The sequence below is a fragment of the Thunnus albacares genome, chromosome 19, assembly GCF_914725855.1.
Source record: "Thunnus albacares chromosome 19, fThuAlb1.1, whole genome shotgun sequence".
Lineage (NCBI taxonomy): Eukaryota > Metazoa > Chordata > Actinopteri > Scombriformes > Scombridae > Thunnus > Thunnus albacares.
In genome coordinates this window covers 25,393,389-25,410,613 of record NC_058124.1, presented here as the reverse complement: position 1 = coordinate 25,410,613, position 17,225 = coordinate 25,393,389, and the positions used below count along the sequence as shown (strand labels likewise).

Below are 17,225 nucleotides of genomic sequence, written 5' to 3'. Positions count from 1 at the left end.
AGAGGGAGACAGGTTAGAAAGAATTTTTACACTTCATGAAGATATAAAGCAGTGAAATAATAATACAGTAATGCAGGGAAAAGATGAACATTTATATATATACACACACTCATATTGAAAATCTCTAATATTTTCATGTAAACTTGGAAATAACCAGAAAGTTTGAGGATTCAAAAACATTTAAAAATACAAGTTATGACATAAATGAAGAAATATTTAAGATTCTTCACTATTTCTATGTCAGCAATCAAATTTGTGGCATTGACCGACTTTACTCCTTTGTAAAAAAGGTCAGATTTCCTTGAGTTGTATCCCCTCTATCAAAGCATGTGTTCAGCAGGTGTTCACCTGTTATAAATATGGCTGTGTCAAGTTTCCAGCAGATCATTGCTTATTAAGTAGCATTGTGGTAGTGGGAAACACGGTATTAGAACTAAGTGAAAGTCAAATTGTCATTCTAAGCAAAGAGGGGCTTTCTCAGCATCAAATCATGACAAGACTAAAGGATTTCAATGGGGGCAGTGCATGGAAGTCTAAAACACTACAGAAACTGGATCAGTTGTATCCAAAGCATGATCAGTCAGACTAAAAGTGACCACACCATCAGAAGATCAATACATCAAGCTTAGTTCCCTGAGAGATAGAAAAGCAACTTCATCACAGACACAGAATTTACTACATAAAGAACACAAGACTCCAATCTGTAAAAGTACTGTCAAAAGAAGGCTGTCTTGTAATGGTCTCAGAGGATGAGTAGCAGTTTCTAAACCATTTCTCAGGAGGGGAAACAAGGCCAAACACTTGGGATGGGATAAGACATGCCAGCATTTCACAGTGGATGACTGGAAAAAAAGTCCTATTAACTGATGAGTCCAAGTTTGAGATGCATGGCAGTAACAGAAGGGTGTATGTAAGGACATGAACAAGAGAAAATGATACATCAGTATATCAAAACTGACAGTGAAACATGGTGGTGGGAATATTGCCTACTTTGGAGTTGGACACTTACACTGAATTGACCAAGGAGTCCTGACTGTCATGGACTTTCCTCCACAGTCACCTGACCTCAACCCCATTGAACATTTATGAGGGACTACTTGAAGACTTTTGGATCCCACTTCATATGTATATTATAATAAATGTTGCTTGACAAAAACATCCATTGATAATACAAATCAGATGTTATTCCTAAACTTGACTAGATGCACCATGAATATTGCCGCATCATCAAACATTCACTGTTTACTGACCATTTTGAATCCACTTGAGATGCAGGAATCGGTCCAGCTTGCCAAGCAGCATTTCAAATGCATCATGATTTCTATGCTTGTGAAATTAGTGTCCATGCTAGAAAGAAAAGCCCAAGTGAGCAGCACACTTGTCACTACCAGGCAGAGCTTCACAGTTCATTCTGAAACACAGATGCTGTGTCCCATGACTGACGCTGGATACTTAGAAGGATGTGAACCATGCAGATGGGTCCTTCTGAAGACCTGATAATCAGGCTGATTAGATTAAAATATTTAGCATCATTTAGCATCACATAAACCAGAACTAACAGTGCATTCAAGCGTCATCAAGCTGTAAAGTCAGACATTTACAGATTTATCGCCAGAAACTAAATAGCGGTGATAACTTCAAAGACTTGAGTTTACACTACAGAACCACAGCAACAACAGTGTACCATTTTCTGTTCATTACATTCATTATGTTACATTTAAACTGGCCTGACTCAGTTAAAACTGATTTACAGCAGGTTCCTGATCTGCAGCATATAAAGGAAATGTCACACAAACAAAAACAACAACAAAACAAACAGCTACACAGACACTACAGAGAAGAGCACTTCAGTGGAGTAAGATGATATATGTGAGTTGGATCAGTGGTTGCGGGTGTGTCCTTCCATCAGATAGTGCTTATATGCCTGTGAAGTGTGTAATAGAGGTTATTGCTGTTATGTAATATGGGATCTCAGTCCAGATTTTAGTGTATGTGTGTAAAAAATGATAAATGATCTCTGACAATAGTTGTTTTTGTAGGCCGGTACTGGAATAAGTGCATGTGAAACTGATCTAGTGATGTGTTCCTGTCTTGTGTTGTGTCTTGGAAGTAGACCAGTAAGTGTTGGAGGGGAATTATTTATTTTGGATCTGAAAGTAAAATTTAATGGCTAGATTATCTGTGTAGTTCTGAAAAGTCAGGGCATTAGAGTGTGAAAGTGTAGTGCAGTGTTGAGTCCAAGGGGGAAGGTTGCCAGGGATCTTATAAGCTCCATTGCTATTGGGTCAATGGTTTCCTCTGTGGTGAGGGATTAAATTGGGAGACAGTAAGATTTTGTTGAAAGAATGATTAGATGTAGATGTGTTTCTGAGGTTAGTGTTTGATTTGCAAAATGAATGGGGTCAGACATAGATTTCTTAGGGGAATAGAAATAGATACATTCTGTTTTCTTGACACTGATAACTAGATGATTAGATTTCAACCAGTCGTGTAAATAATAAAGATCAGAAGAGAGTTCTGAGTTTATGAGATCAGGGTTTGAATCCGAAGGAAAAAATACAGTGTCATTGGCATATAGTAGACAATTAGAATATTTACACAAATTGGCAAGGTCATTAATATGCAGAGGAAAGAGGACCCAAATTGATGCCTTGTGGAACCCCCATATTACAAGTTATAGGGGGAGGTGTTACATGGCCAGTTTTAACCACTTGGGACCTGTTAGATAGATATGAGGAGAGCATCATTACCACAGAAGAGGAAAGTTGAAATGAACTGAATTTGTTCAGCAGAATCTGATGATCCACTGTATCAAAGGCTTTATAAAAATCAGTGACATGACCTTGTTGAGTGATGTATTTGGTCAGTAAATAATAATAATGCAAACATGGTTGATCGGGTAGGAGGAAACCACACTGAAAGTCATTGAGGAGATTATTGCTTTCAGGATGGTTAGAGATAATTTTTTCCAATAATTTTGATGTTACTTGGAGCATGGATATTGGTTTGTAGTTCGAAACAAGAGTTAGGTCCTCAGATTTAAAAATGGGAGTGATTTGAACAGTTTTCCAGCCAGAGGGAAAGATTGAAAAGCCTGATACACAGATTGATCAGATGGTGGTGGAGGAGAGACATAAAGCTGTCAGCATGAGTCCTTAAAAATGCATATTTAAACCATAAATATCACAGGTACGAGAATTTTTCAATGAGTTCAAAACATCAGACAGCTAATTCTGTGTAATCTCAGAAAAAGAGAACTGGCGGGATGTAGAAGAAGAAACATGTGGGGGATAGAAGGGAGTATCAAAGTTAGATGCTAGTTCTTTAACAGATGTAACAAAATAATCATTAAAAAAAGAGCTTGCAACCTTTTCGGCTTCAATGATAAAAGCACCTTGAAGAGAAATTTGAATATTGTCATTCTTTTTCTTCTCATTTTCACCAATGATGACTATTAGTGTCTACTATGATGTTTTAGGTTTAGAAGCAGTTTGGATAATTTGCTTTTGGAAATAGACCACCTTAGCCTTGCATAGTTCAATAGTGCATTCGCTTCTGATCATTGTATGAATTACTCCAGACAATGCATATTTAGAGGATTGATTTGTAAATATAAAGGTCAAGGACTAAACTGCGAGTGTTCCCAATTGTAGTCGGCTCCTTGATTAATTGATAGAGACCAAGCTTTATTGCAGTAGCTTTCAATGATTTTGATGAGCTCTCATTCCGGTCCAGATTGATATCACCCAAGATAACAAGTTCCTTCATTTTTACTGATTTTATGACATCAGTGACAAAATAGACACTTGCACTGATACTTAGGTGCTTATAGGTGACAATAATTGTAATCGCATGTTCACAGGTGAAATTTACAACCAGTTGCAAGGTCTCAGTTTCCATTTGTGTTGTTGAATGCACATATTTCAGACTCGCATAAAAGGCAACTCCACTGCCAGTTTTATCAGTGTGGTGTCCATGATATAGATAATTTTCTGGTGAGAGAAAAGGATCAAGAAAAGTAGGAGTTAATGTCATGTGGGTGAGTTGAGCAGGTGGACTCAAACACAAGAGATGGCAGGCAGGCAAATCAGAAGCAGAAATTTAATGAAAAAATTCAAAAGTCACAGGAGACACAGGAACCAAGAACAATGACCATAACCACCGGACAAACACAGGGCATAAACACAGAACAAACGCAGACAACTCGACAAACAATGAACAGAAAACTAGGAGAGATGGGTGGCGAACTCAGGAGAGGGGGAAGTGATTGGCTGGGGAAACACAGGGAGCAGGGCAGGGCTAATGACTCCAAATGCAGGGCAGGTGTGGAGGAGTACATGAGCACACAAGGGAAACACAGAGCAACAGAAAACCAAAACCCAGAAAATACAAATTCTCAACGCAACCTACACTAACCCATCTGAGAATACCCACGAACACAAACCCAAGTACACAACACAACAAGCAAGACATATGACCAGAGGGACTCAACAGAAGTGCTACACAAGAAACCCCTCAAAAAACACAAAAGAGTCCAAAAACTCACACGAAAGTCCAGTCAGAATGTGACAGTTAACCATGATTCAGAAATTGCCATTATATGTGCTTTTGACTGCACAAGCATTATTTCAATTTCATCCATTTTCGGGGCAAGTTAGGACAGGGTAGATGGATTTTTTTTCCAAACCAGATCAATCCTCCTTGTGGTTTAACTACTTTAGCTTCAGGACAAGAAACAGATTTAGAGGAGGGAGGGGGGATTATTGTTATTATTGTCATGATTGGAAACATGTGCTATGGTTGTATTAATGACAGATGAGGCTGGTGGTGGGGGGACTCTGAAGTACCACCATAGACGGAGATGGAGGTTCCGGGGAAGGTGTGTGGGATGTGAACGGTCAGTCATGTGGAGAGTACTGTATGGCGTGCTGCAAGTTGGCTGATAGCATTCGGCCGCCCAGCCTATTGGGGTGGTCTCCGTCAGTTCTGAAGAGGGAGAAAACAGATTAAAATTGTCAATAAAACCTACATTGTGAGCACTGCAGGCGGATTACAGCCAAGTGTGGAGGCTGAATATTCTGCCTGAATGCCCAGCTCCACGGGCCAGTGTGGGAATAGGACTGGAAATAAAAACAGACTTTCCGCAACTACTTAGAAAGTTAAAAAAGGTTATTAAAATCATTTTTGGTCAGTTCAGACTGCTGATGAGCTGCCTCGTTTGTCCCCACATGAACTATTACTCGTTTGGTAGAAGATGGGAGTGACTCCAGTGGCTCCAGGGAAGCAGTGTGTTGCTACGCTGAAGAAATGGATGTTCCTGATTATGGAATACCCAACCATTAATGTGGTTGAGGAGAAGAGGGGACAAGGAGATGACGGCTGTGGGTTCTTATGGCAGAAGAGTGCACAAGCTGTTTCCACACTGTGTGTTGTAGTTGCCGATTGAGGATGGGGTGTCTGAGCAGGCGAGTGTTGTGGTGATACAGCAACATCAGACTTGAGAGAGCATTTCCTTGCTGGCTCAGGGCAAGGAAGACTTCCAGAGCATCTGATTACAGCCTCTTTCAAGATCTTACAACGGGAAGAGGAGGACATTACCTGAGATGAAGGCCATTGATTTAGCTTCACAGTGGAATGGAGAGCCACTTGAACACTGCTAGCCACCAGTGGTGAAGAAGCTGCCATGTCAGCAGGCCCCATTTTCAGAGAGGGGTCCAGATCAGGACGAATCGGAACTGCAGGAGCATCAATTGGGTGGTGCTACCATGCTTAACAACTTAAACTTTTGTCTTTTTGGAGTTGGAGTTTATGCATGAACTCTGCTATGTACATGCTGAAGTTGGAAAAACCTGAGTAAATAAGTAGAGAAACATCACTGAATAGGTATGAATATGGTGAATATCTACATGTAAGAAGTTGAACACCTATAGCTCCTACAGCTTGTCTCCAAGGTTTTGCATGACTAAAATTTCCTCTTCTACCTATGTCCGCAATGGTAGACAGCCCAAAATATATGTTCATGTGGACTATATGCGCCAGATGTGTGAACACACGTACTGTACAGACACCCAAATGTAGTATTAGCAGAACTGCATGCATGCCTGCTGTCTGCTTTCCACCATGTCTATGTCTTTTTTGGAATATAGGGCCTCATGACAAATTTTGGAATGATTAACCACCACCATCAAAAACATACAGTAGAAAAACCATTCTAAAAAAATGGTGATCAGCCCTATAGTCGAGCTCCAGAGGCTTGTAGAAGTGATGTCAAAGAGTGTTGAAGCTGTCCTGGAAGCTTGTGGTGGCCTAACACTTTACTAAGACACTTTATGTTGGTTTTTACTTTAATTTGTGACCCATCTGTTCATGACCACTTGAAGGTGAATATCTGGTAAAAACATCGTGGTCACCAGACTTCATGATTAGATGAGGATTGACCGAATACACCATTAAGAACTGACCAGTGCAGAAACAATTATTGCACACTGAGGGATGCAAATACACCAGCTGTGTCCTACAAATATTTCAAATGGATGTGACACAGTAATCCTCCTTCACCCCTCCAGTGGTATATTACAACATAAGTGTGTACTGTAGCTCTCTGCTGCAGTGTTTTATGACTGCTGCTGCTGCTGATGGAACCTCCAGAGAGTCTCTCTAAACACACAAAAAAATGATACATATGATTTGGACCAGTAGTTTTTCTAAAAATATTAAAGAAACGGCACCGCACTCGCTAAGTTTCACCCCGCCGCACCGCTAACAGCTCTTTCAAGTCACATGTGAAATTGAATTGAACCTTGTTAACTGTTTCAACTTATCATGACATGGAAGAGAATATTTATTTGAATTGATATCAAAAGCTCACTTAATATTTTATTAATCATTTGACCAGAACTTTTACCAGCAACATTACAACATTGGAAGTGACCTAGTAAAGATGTGAACATCCTGCCTCCTCTCCGGAAGACACCATGACTGTGAATTAATTCTCAGTAAGAGGACAGAATTTGCTCAAATATATGCATGCAGCATATGAATCAGTAGTAGTTCATGTGGGGACAAATGATGCAGTTCGCCAGCAGTCTGAATTAATCAAAAAGGATTTTAACGATCTTTTTAACATTTTAAGCATTTGCGGAAAGTCTGTTTATATCTCCAGTCTTATTCCCTCACTGGCCGATAGAGCCGGGCGTTTCAGCAGAATCCTCAGCCTCCACACCTCCGGTCCGCCTGCAAAGCTCACAATATAGGTTTTATTGACAGTTTTTTACTGTTTTGGGATCGTCCTCTTCAGGACTGATCGAGTCCACCCAAACAAACTGGGCTCACGAGTGCTAACCGCTAACAAACAGCATGCGGTGCAGTTCTCTCCCCATGACAGACTGTTTAAACTCCACACACCTCCCCCAGATCCTACCTCTTTTCTCCGTTTTCATCTCAGGCCACTGTTTCCAGCACTAGCCCCCGCTACCGCCCTCCCCTGGCATTTACGCCTTCACTGATTCATTTCCCTATCCAGACCATTGTTAACCAGAGGGCCTCCCCCCCAGTAAGACATTCTGCTGTTCGCAATGAATCAGACCCTAGTTACCTGCACCCCTTGACTCGGACTTCTGCTGTTGCCAGCAGTGGGTCTGTGCCCCTCAGGATGGCGCTGATAAATGCTTGTTCCATTGCAAATAAGTCTTTCATACGGATTTTCTGTTTCTGACCGAGACTTGGCAGAGGAGCTTGGAATATGCCCCCCTAGTCGAACTGTGCCCGCTGGATTATATACTTTTATTAGCACACCCAGGACCTCCGGTCGGGGTGGAGGACTCGCTGTGGTTTTCAGGAAGTGCTTTCAAAGTCAGACTGTGAGCACTGGGGCTTTCTCCTCGTTTGAACTGCAGATGAACAAAGTTGGTTGTTCAAATCCGTTTTATTGTATTTTAATTTACCAGCCCCCTGGTTATAGTAGTTCTTTTATGTATGAATTCAGTGATTTTTTTTTTTATCCTCTATGGACAGAGTTATTATGGTTGGTGAATTTAATATTCACATAGACGATGCTTCTTGTAGCTTTGCTGCTATTTTTATAATTGTCCACCTGGTACAAACAAATAGGGGGCAGCATATCACCCCCGTCCCCTCGACCCCCCCAAATGCCACCCCACCACCATTATCACTCACTGAATATAGTGCAAAGCTTACTGTTTACAGTGAATCTGTGCTATGGCGTTGTCAAGATATCAAAATGCTACGGAGACATTAGAGCCAGCGGTAAATTACAAATGAGCTGTACAGATCAGAAAGCGGCGTTATTTAGATAAACTGACCACATATTAGGAGTCTACATGGTTACTTTCTTGCCTGAAAAAATATTGAAACTTAATAAAATGACATATTAACAGTCCTACAGTGAAAATGTCAACAGCATTCAGCCTGGCTTCCACCATTACTGCCGGTGCTACTTTTTCTTCCTCTGATGTTGGACTGAGGGCAGACTGGACGCTACAGTGACTCAGTATCGCCCCTGAGGTACAAACTGGTATTACGAGACAGTAAGGGCCTGAGCTAGCTGGTTAGCATGCTAGCTTCAGTAGATATCTCTGCACTACAATACATATAGGTCATTCTGTTGATAATTTTAGTTAATTTGGAAATGTTTTAAACTCAAATTCTGGCCAGTTCTTACACACTATACCTTTAATGTCACTGAGTCTTTTAATTTAATTCAACATGTGTCTAGTCCCACACACATTAGGGGTCATACCCAGGCCCTGGTTTTTACACTTGGTTTAAATACGAATTCTGTTTGCTCTGAGGTGCTACATGTTGCTGACCATGAATGTGCTCTGTTCAAACTCTGTCTTTTAATTTAGATTCTCTGCCCAGTAAACGTTTGAATTCCTCTCGCATCTCGAATCGCCTCTCAGCTGAGGAGTTTTCTGCAGCTTTTGATCTAGTAAAATGAGACTTGTTCCCTCTGTCAGTTCCTCCCCCTGGTTAAATCACACTATTTGTTGTTTCCAGCATTAATGTCAGAGGGTAGCATGACTGTGGAAATCCACCAATCTCCATGTGCACTGCCTCCATTACAAAGACCTTTTAACTGAGTTTAATAACATGGATAAAGATGCGAGGACTTCTTACTTTGCCAGCCTAATATCTTCTAGTAAACGCAACCCTAAAGTCCCATTTGACACCATCAACAACACTGTGACTCCTGCACCTCCTGATAAGCATGTTTTTTTCAAATAAGGATTGGAGCAACTTTCTCTCTTCCTTTGTGGATAAGATGTCAGGGCAAGCATCATCCCCTCCTCTACTCCCTTTTCTGCTTATCCAACTCGGCCATCGATTTTGGACTGCTTCTCTCCTATTTCCCTGCAAGATCCTCATTTATCTGGCGGGCAGTATGAAACCTTTCTTAAGTCCTGGAGATATTTTACCAACATCCATGCTTAAAAATGTACTTGGGTGTATTGGTCCATGCCTGGTCTCTATTATAAATAGCTGCCTGCAATTTGGTTGTGTCCCAGCCTATTTTAAACGTACAGTTGTTCAGCCCCTTCTGAAAAATAGAAAATAAAAAAAAACTAACCTTCACCCATGATTTTCTAAAAACTACAGGCCTATATCTAAGCTGCCTTTTATCTCAAAAGTTAAGTTAGAGAAAGTTGTTGCCAAACCGCTCACTGCTGTCTTGACTGCACACAACATTTTAGATAAATTCCAATCTGGTTTCCGTCAGAAGCATTCCACTGAAACAGCTCTTCCCAGAGTCTCCAATGACATAATGATGTCTTCTGATGTGGGTGAATGCTCTGTTTTGGTACAGCTGGATCTTAGTGCAGCTTTTGATACTGCAGATCACAGCATCTTGATTGAAAGGCTTAGGCAGTGGGTGGATGTCTCTGGGAGCGCCCTGGACTGGTTCTGTTCCTCCCACAGGGTTCTCTCTCGAGTCCTATACTATTTGCTCTATGTTTCCCTTAAGTCATATTATTAAAAAATTTAAAGGTATCGCTTATCATTGTTACGCTGATGATATTCAGCTGTATGTCTCTTTTAAGCTTGATGAGACTGGCTGGATGAGATCTGTTTTGCACGATTGTCTGACTACCATAAACTGACTGGATGGCTAACAACTTTTTACAACTAAATGCAAATAAGACTGAGGTCCTTATCATTGCTTCACATAGCATAGCTTCCAAGTTTGCTCAGTGTATTGTGTCTCTTTCTTCAGCTGCAATCTTAGAAATCTCAGGCTATGTACTCTGATTAACATATCAAATCATTAACCCATACATGTTTCTTCCATTGCAAAACTCAGATCCGTTGTATCACAACCTCAGCTAGAGATGATTCTTCAAGCTTTCATATCATCCCGGCTAGACTACTGCAGTTCCCTTTTCACCTGCCTCAGCAAGTCTTCTCTGGGCTGTTTACAGATGGTCCAGAACGCTGCTGCAAGGCTGTTGACCGGGTCCAGCAGGATGACTCACATCACACCCATCTTATCATCTTTACATTGGCTTCCCGTCAAGCTTAGGATTCATTTTAAGGGAGCCCTGCATGGTCAGGCATCTGTGTACATCTCTGACCTGCTCCATCCTTATATCACCAGTAGGTCACTTAGGTCTTCTGACCAGGACTTACTGGTTGTCTCTTGACTAAAAACAAAAGGTGATTGTGTCTTTGAAGTTGTGGCTCCAACACTGGAATGCTCCTCCTATAGACGTACAATCTGCGGTCTTTGTTGACGCCTTTAAAAAGCAGCTGAAGACTCATTTATTCAACCCGGCCTTTGTCTCGCCTTGTGCTGTCTAGTGTTGTAATTTTGTGTGTTTTTAATGTCTTCCTGTTGCTTATATTTTATTGTTTGCTTTCTTTCTTTACAGCTTTTTATGGCCGTATTTTACTCTAGTGAAGCACTTTGTGACTTTGCTTTGTGAAAGGTGCTATACTAAATAAACTTTATTTACTTACCTACTTTCTGTTGAACTGTTGAACTCTCATTCACTTCACGTCCTGCCCCGCCAGCTTGTTTGAAATGGTAATACACTGAATTATGGAAGCAAGTCTCCATTGAAATGCCTTATGAATTTTGGATCATTAGATGTTGTTACCTACCTTATCAGCACAGAAAGTATGTATTTTACATGATAAATATTTGCATCTTACACAATAATATATGAGAAGGGTTAGGTGTTGTTTTAATGCTGTGAGTTACAAATCAGGGTTGACTTTACAGCCATTTCAAGAAGCCAAGCTGTTTCAGTTTTTGCTGTGTGAAAGCTTCTTGCAGATAAAAGTCTGTTCTATTTTTAAATCATTCTGTGACAGATAGCAAATGAGTCTGCTAAGATTTATATAGGACTGGGGAATGCTTGATACAAAAACACATTTACAGGGGGTGCTCTGGTAGCTGAGAGGTTAAGGCATTTCCTGTCATCTCTCAACTACTGACTCACCAATAAAAGGCATAAAATGCCCCCCAAAAATACTTAAGAATATTGACAATATCAAAAATTTACAAATAAACTAGGTGTAAATCAGTTCTGTAGAAGTTCAAATCTCACTGTATATCAGATCTCTTAGTTTTACATGTTCACTAATCCCATGTGTAAATAAGATTTCATCGTGCATGTTCACAGTATCATGTGAGTTGCCTGACTGTTAACTACTGTAAAATATTAAGCTGATCTAATACAAATCAAACACAATGACACTAAAAGTTAAGAAATCATTAAATATTTTTGCTCTCACTGACCACGATATAATTATATTTATAACATATATAGCATATAAAATCAAGAAGCAAAGACAAGAGAGTAGATGTGAACAGTTGCCTGTTGAACATAGAAAATGTTCCAACTTTTTGTCTTCATTTATCAATTATGTACAGAAACAAGACTCACTCCCTACATAACAGCCGTTCTGTATGTTGCTATCAGGCTACAGCTAACTTCTGTACAGTCAGTGCGTAGGCTGTTGGGGAATATAAACACAGACTGCAAATGCATGTAAAAACAACCATAAAATCCACACAAACCTTAATGTTTCTACACTTTTTAAAGCAGTTCTTTGTTTCTTTGTTAAGTTTTAATGAAAAATGATGGCTCTGGAATGTCTTAGCAACTAGTCTGCCAGCTAATATGATGCAACATGTAAATAATTAAAGGAAGCCTATCTGTTATCTACCTGCAGGACAACAGTGCCTTAACAAGCCGTTACATAGAACTGTTTTCTGAACAGCCACAGTTACTGTCTATAGGAAACAGGAGGTGAACAGCAGCCTCACATGTCCAAGTTAAATACTTTGTTTAACTTCCTCCTGGGATCCTAACGGTGAGGCTACTTTTGCCTGTATTCCTAACAGACAAGAGTCATAATTTGCATGTCCATTAAAAGTTTGTGTAAACAAATGTATTTCCCAATATGTTGGAGTATCCCTTCAATACCCAGAAATCAAACAGCATATTCACTGCTCCTTGGCTAGTCTGTGATAATTAATACAAAAACAAAGAAGAGAGATAAATGATCTAATAGTGATGAGTCAAGCTTTGAGCTGATGAGGAGACATTTTTGGATTTCGGTGAATCATCAGTCTTTCAGAGACACGCACACATCCGACAACAGAACCTCATTTACAGAAATCGGGAAATTCAACAGCGTCTGAGACAGCGGAGATGTAATTACTTTTAATTTTGTTGAAGTCACACATATTTAAACTGCTAAGATAGGGTGTTCTTTTTGCTCATTTTTTTTGCTCATTTCAGCTTTACGTCATGGAGGAGACAAGTTCATTCATTCTTCCTCATGAATTGAGTGCTATTAGGTTTGAGCTTTGTTGCATTTTCATTGTCATTGGCTATGTAGTTACTCAAGCAGTGACAACTGCCTTCCACCCAGACAGTCTCTCTACTCCCCTGTAGCCATTTCCCTGGGCTTCAGCAATGTCAGAAAAGACCTTTGAAAATGTCCCAGTGTCTGCAGCTCACATTGTTCTCTCCCTAATCCTGCAGGCGCATTGCCAAGGGCGTCTCTGTGCTCACCCACGGGGCGATGGCTCTGCGGAGAGACCAGGGGGCCACCAGCCGGTCGCAGTATGCCGGCAACTGCCAGAGCGACGGTAACCAGACCCACAGAGTGCCAGATAGAATCAGGTGAGCGGGACTCAGAGGAGGGGACCGGGGGGTGGGGGGGTGACTTTGAATTTTGATGTCATTCACACCGGCTTCTGACATACAGCAGAGCGAGCGAGCAAACAGCAGAACAGCACTGAAAGTAAATAGTAGCCAGGAGCTTTAATGAAGCTTCTACATTCAGAGCAAAACCTGGATAGCTGAGTCATCCTGGCCTGCAAAAAAAAAAAAAAAAAGCTGCTGTATTGCTTCAGTTGTTACATTTCACAGGCGACTACATGATGACTACTGATTGAAACCTGGATTGCTGTCCTGTGTTTGTGAATGCTGCAGCACAGGTTGTATTTGTCTTGCTTCGGCTTTATATATTAACTTTCTTTTGCACTTTTATTTGAAAGAACTTGACACTGAACGCTTACTGATTCTGCAACTTCAGGGTCACTTTCAGCGCTGCCGGTACATTGACAGATATTGTGGTGTGAGCACATCCTGTAGGAAACTGTCAGTGCTAGTTGTTATTATGTCAGTGAATATATAGATTTGTCTGTGTCCTCGCACAATGAAAGTCATGTTTGAAAAAAACAAGTTATTTCAGGGCTGTAACTTTATACATCACAACTTTTTTAACATGGATGTGTAGGTTTTAGCACTGCAAATGCACAGACAGAAATGGTGGTGTGATCTATTCAGTACATGAGAAAACAGATTTCAAAAGCGGTTGCAAAATGTTGGAATATAAGCTCAGTCCAAACATCAGGTTCTGCTGCCTTTGAAGGATGTTTCCTCGTATGTCTTTCAGAGGACTGAAGGTGAGCTGGAACTTGCTCATCATCTGCAAATTAGACTCACGGAAATGAAAACTAATAGTGTGTTTCGGTGGAATTTGTCCAAATGCAAATTGGCAGTAAGTCAAACAGCCAACCAGAAAAAATGAGACGGGAATTTGGGCAAAACTGATGATAGAGTACAAGTTGTGACATCATACTTAAACACATGATGGACAACCTGCAAATAATGTACCAGATTAATGGATAAATACTGTATGTGTCTATGTAAATGTATCCATATATCTTCCATTACTGTATTTACGATATGTAGCAATTATGAGCCCACTCCATGATCCAAATGTAAACCAAAGGGTGAAGACCAAAAATCAAAACACAAGATTTAAATCTATCTCTCAGACTGACTGTCTTTAAAATCTTAAACCACACAACACCTAAATTGGATTATTTAAGAGTAACTTTATGAGATAATAATAAAAAGTAGTGTCTCACTGCTCTCTCTGGTGGAAGGATTCATAGTCCAGCATCACAGCATGCTCTGTTGCACCTGTAACCACACCCAACAGTGATGTCATGGTGTACTGTCACATCCTGGAGTACACTTCTACATCACTGCAGCAAGGTGAGAAGTTAAACCACTGGAGAGCAAAAACAAGACTTTCAGCTGCTGTTAAGTTGTTTTTTTAATGTTTTGTGATGCCCTTGAAGTTCAAAAATAATGGAAAAAAGGGATAAAACAGACCAATGTTTTAGTTATAATAATAAATAGTTTAGTTATGCAAAGTATCAAATATAAAGTATTTTGGTCATGTGCTTTTTTCAGGCTACATTAGCTGACAACAACCAGAACGCATTCAATGGATTGTGGGATATTGAGGGACAAAAAGGATACACTTGTGTCCAAATTGAGTGTTTTTTGTTTGAGTTATGGCGTATCTTAAAAGGTGGACTGGACTGGTCTGGGATAAAACAGTGGAACAGCAAACATTAAACTATAAATTAATGCATATCTATTTAATTGTTAGAAACCAGTGAGAACCACATAACTACAAAAACATCCCACCTTTGCATTTACATTTTAGACATTTTGCCCTTCTTTACCAGAGCAACTTTAAAAATGTTGAGGGAAAAGCAAGCAGAGGAGCAGAATAGTAGCAGTCCAACTTTTAACTACATGCTTGATAGACTGCTGCTGCTCTTTGGCACAATCCCCTCTGGGAACTGTTTGGGGAAGTCAGGTTTTGCTCTCTTTCTGGCTGTCAGGTTTACAGAAGCTGGGTGGTAACCTGCTGGTAGACTGGCTCTGGAGATTTGTGTTCACATTTACTAATAAGGTTGTACTGAAAAAATACATTTACTGATGAATTGTCTGCAGTTTTAAATGCATGTTAAATGCAGAATATGTGCATGAACTTAGATTTGTACACTGGGTTTCTGTTAAGTCAATTTTCAGAAAAAAAACCCAAGTAAATGAATGATCCTGACCTCAACAGATAATGAAAAAATGCCTTTGAGAAAAGCTCCATCAGACCATCCAGAGAAGACAGGAGTTGTGCTAGATCTCAGACCTCACAATGAACTGAGCTGAAACTTAAGAGGTGTGCTGATGCAAGAACAAAAAAAGAAAAAAAAAAACAACAAAAACAAAAAAAATTACCAGCAAACCTTCCCATAATAATTAGTTTTGACAACAATAGCAGGAAAGGACATAATCTGGGGTTTTAATTTGAATTCTACAGTAAAGAACAACTGAAGCTTAAATCTCTCTTCCACTTATTTTACTTTATTTAAGCCACAAACCCTAATTGCTTTGCCTTGCCAAAATATGAGTTAAGACTTTATACACAGAATATGTTACAAGGTCATATCATTGTAAAATTAGTAGAACTGTTAATAAGAATCATAATATAGAAACAATCTAAAGTGGCACCTTACAGTAAAATAGGGCTGCAACTACTGATTATTTTCATTATCAATATATTTCTATTAATCAATTTATTGTTTATCTGTAAAATGTCACAAAATCAAGGATAACGTCTTCATATATCTTGTTTTGTTTGATCCACAGTCCCAAACCCAAAGATAACCAGTTCACTATCATGTTTGATAAAGAAAAGCATCAAATCACCACATTTGGGAAACTGAGCTGATTATCAAAGTAGTTGCTGATTAATCAGTTAATTGACTAATTGCTCTATAGTAAATACAGCCTAACAGCTGTATACCATCATAATCTAGATTCAAATCTTTGTTTGGTAGATTTAGATTAATCTAAAACTACCAAACGAAAAATGTATCTGAATAAAATCTGATTGTTAAACACAGTACAGGAAACCAGTTTGTCAAATGTTCAGCTGAAACCCAACAAGTCCAAGTGACGCCAACCACTGCAAAGCACGTATATGTTTAGTATTTCACCAGATGGAAACATTCAGAGCTTAATGGACCTGAGAACTGTGAGGACATTGGCCAGATGTCAACAATGTACCTTTCACTTCTGGGTTCATTTTGTTGTTTGTTGGTATAGTTTTTAAACTGATATGAATAGCTGTAAAAAAAAGACAACAATGTAAAGGATTATTGACACATTTCCAGCAGCTACAACAGATTTTTTTGCAGAAAAACCAATAAAGATCAGAAGGGAAGGCTTTTCTGGTTTGTGTAAAGGTGCATTTAGATTGATACAAACTGAATGCTGGAGTGTGCAGTGCAGTCTGTATTTATTTTCCATAAATAGCTAACACACACAGACAGATGCTTTTGTGTGTCTTTCAGACTTAGAATAATCTCAAAACATACTTCCAGTTATTTCTTTTTTGTGTTGTTGTTTTTCTCCAGACTCTCAAATGCACAGATGCATCTTTACCGCGAACGCTTCCGTCTGACGTGAACTTGAATCTTTTCAGGTGAACTTTGCATCCTTCCTTCCACTTTGTATGCAGTCTGAGTACACCTTGAAAGATGTGAATCTCACTTTATGTTTAACTGAGAAAACCACTTCAGGTGTTATTACTTCCTCTTCTACATGTTCACACCTCTTCCCTCTAAATGTGTACTGAAAGACGTTCAGGGAAATGTTGCAAAGTTCATCCTGAAATAGATAAATTGAGGCAGATTAAGGAAGAAAAAAAAAAACTAAATTACAACAGTTAATGCCAGAAAATAACAGATTGGTGCAGATATGACAGATTGATGACAGCGTCTGAGAAACCGTCCGCGCACAGACAACAAGTCCGACCGCAGATGGATGGTTAACGCGGCCTGTCTGCGCTCTTTAATGAAGTGAGGAGGTTCATTTTAAACT

At 39.7% G+C, this 17,225-nt stretch overlaps 1 protein-coding gene across 1 annotated transcript in view; it reads left to right on the top strand.

Annotated features, from left to right (window-relative positions):
• Positions 1 to 16,811, top strand: part of LOC122970320 (glutamate receptor ionotropic, NMDA 2D-like) — a 30,176-nt gene extending 13,365 nt beyond the window's left edge. The window contains exons 4-5 of the mRNA XM_044336452.1: positions 13,017 to 13,157; positions 16,760 to 16,811. Coding sequence (XP_044192387.1) covers positions 13,017 to 13,157; positions 16,760 to 16,811 — 193 coding nt within the window. The remainder of the gene's footprint in view (positions 1 to 13,016; positions 13,158 to 16,759) is intronic.
• The last annotated feature ends 414 nt before the right edge of the window (positions 16,812 to 17,225 follow it).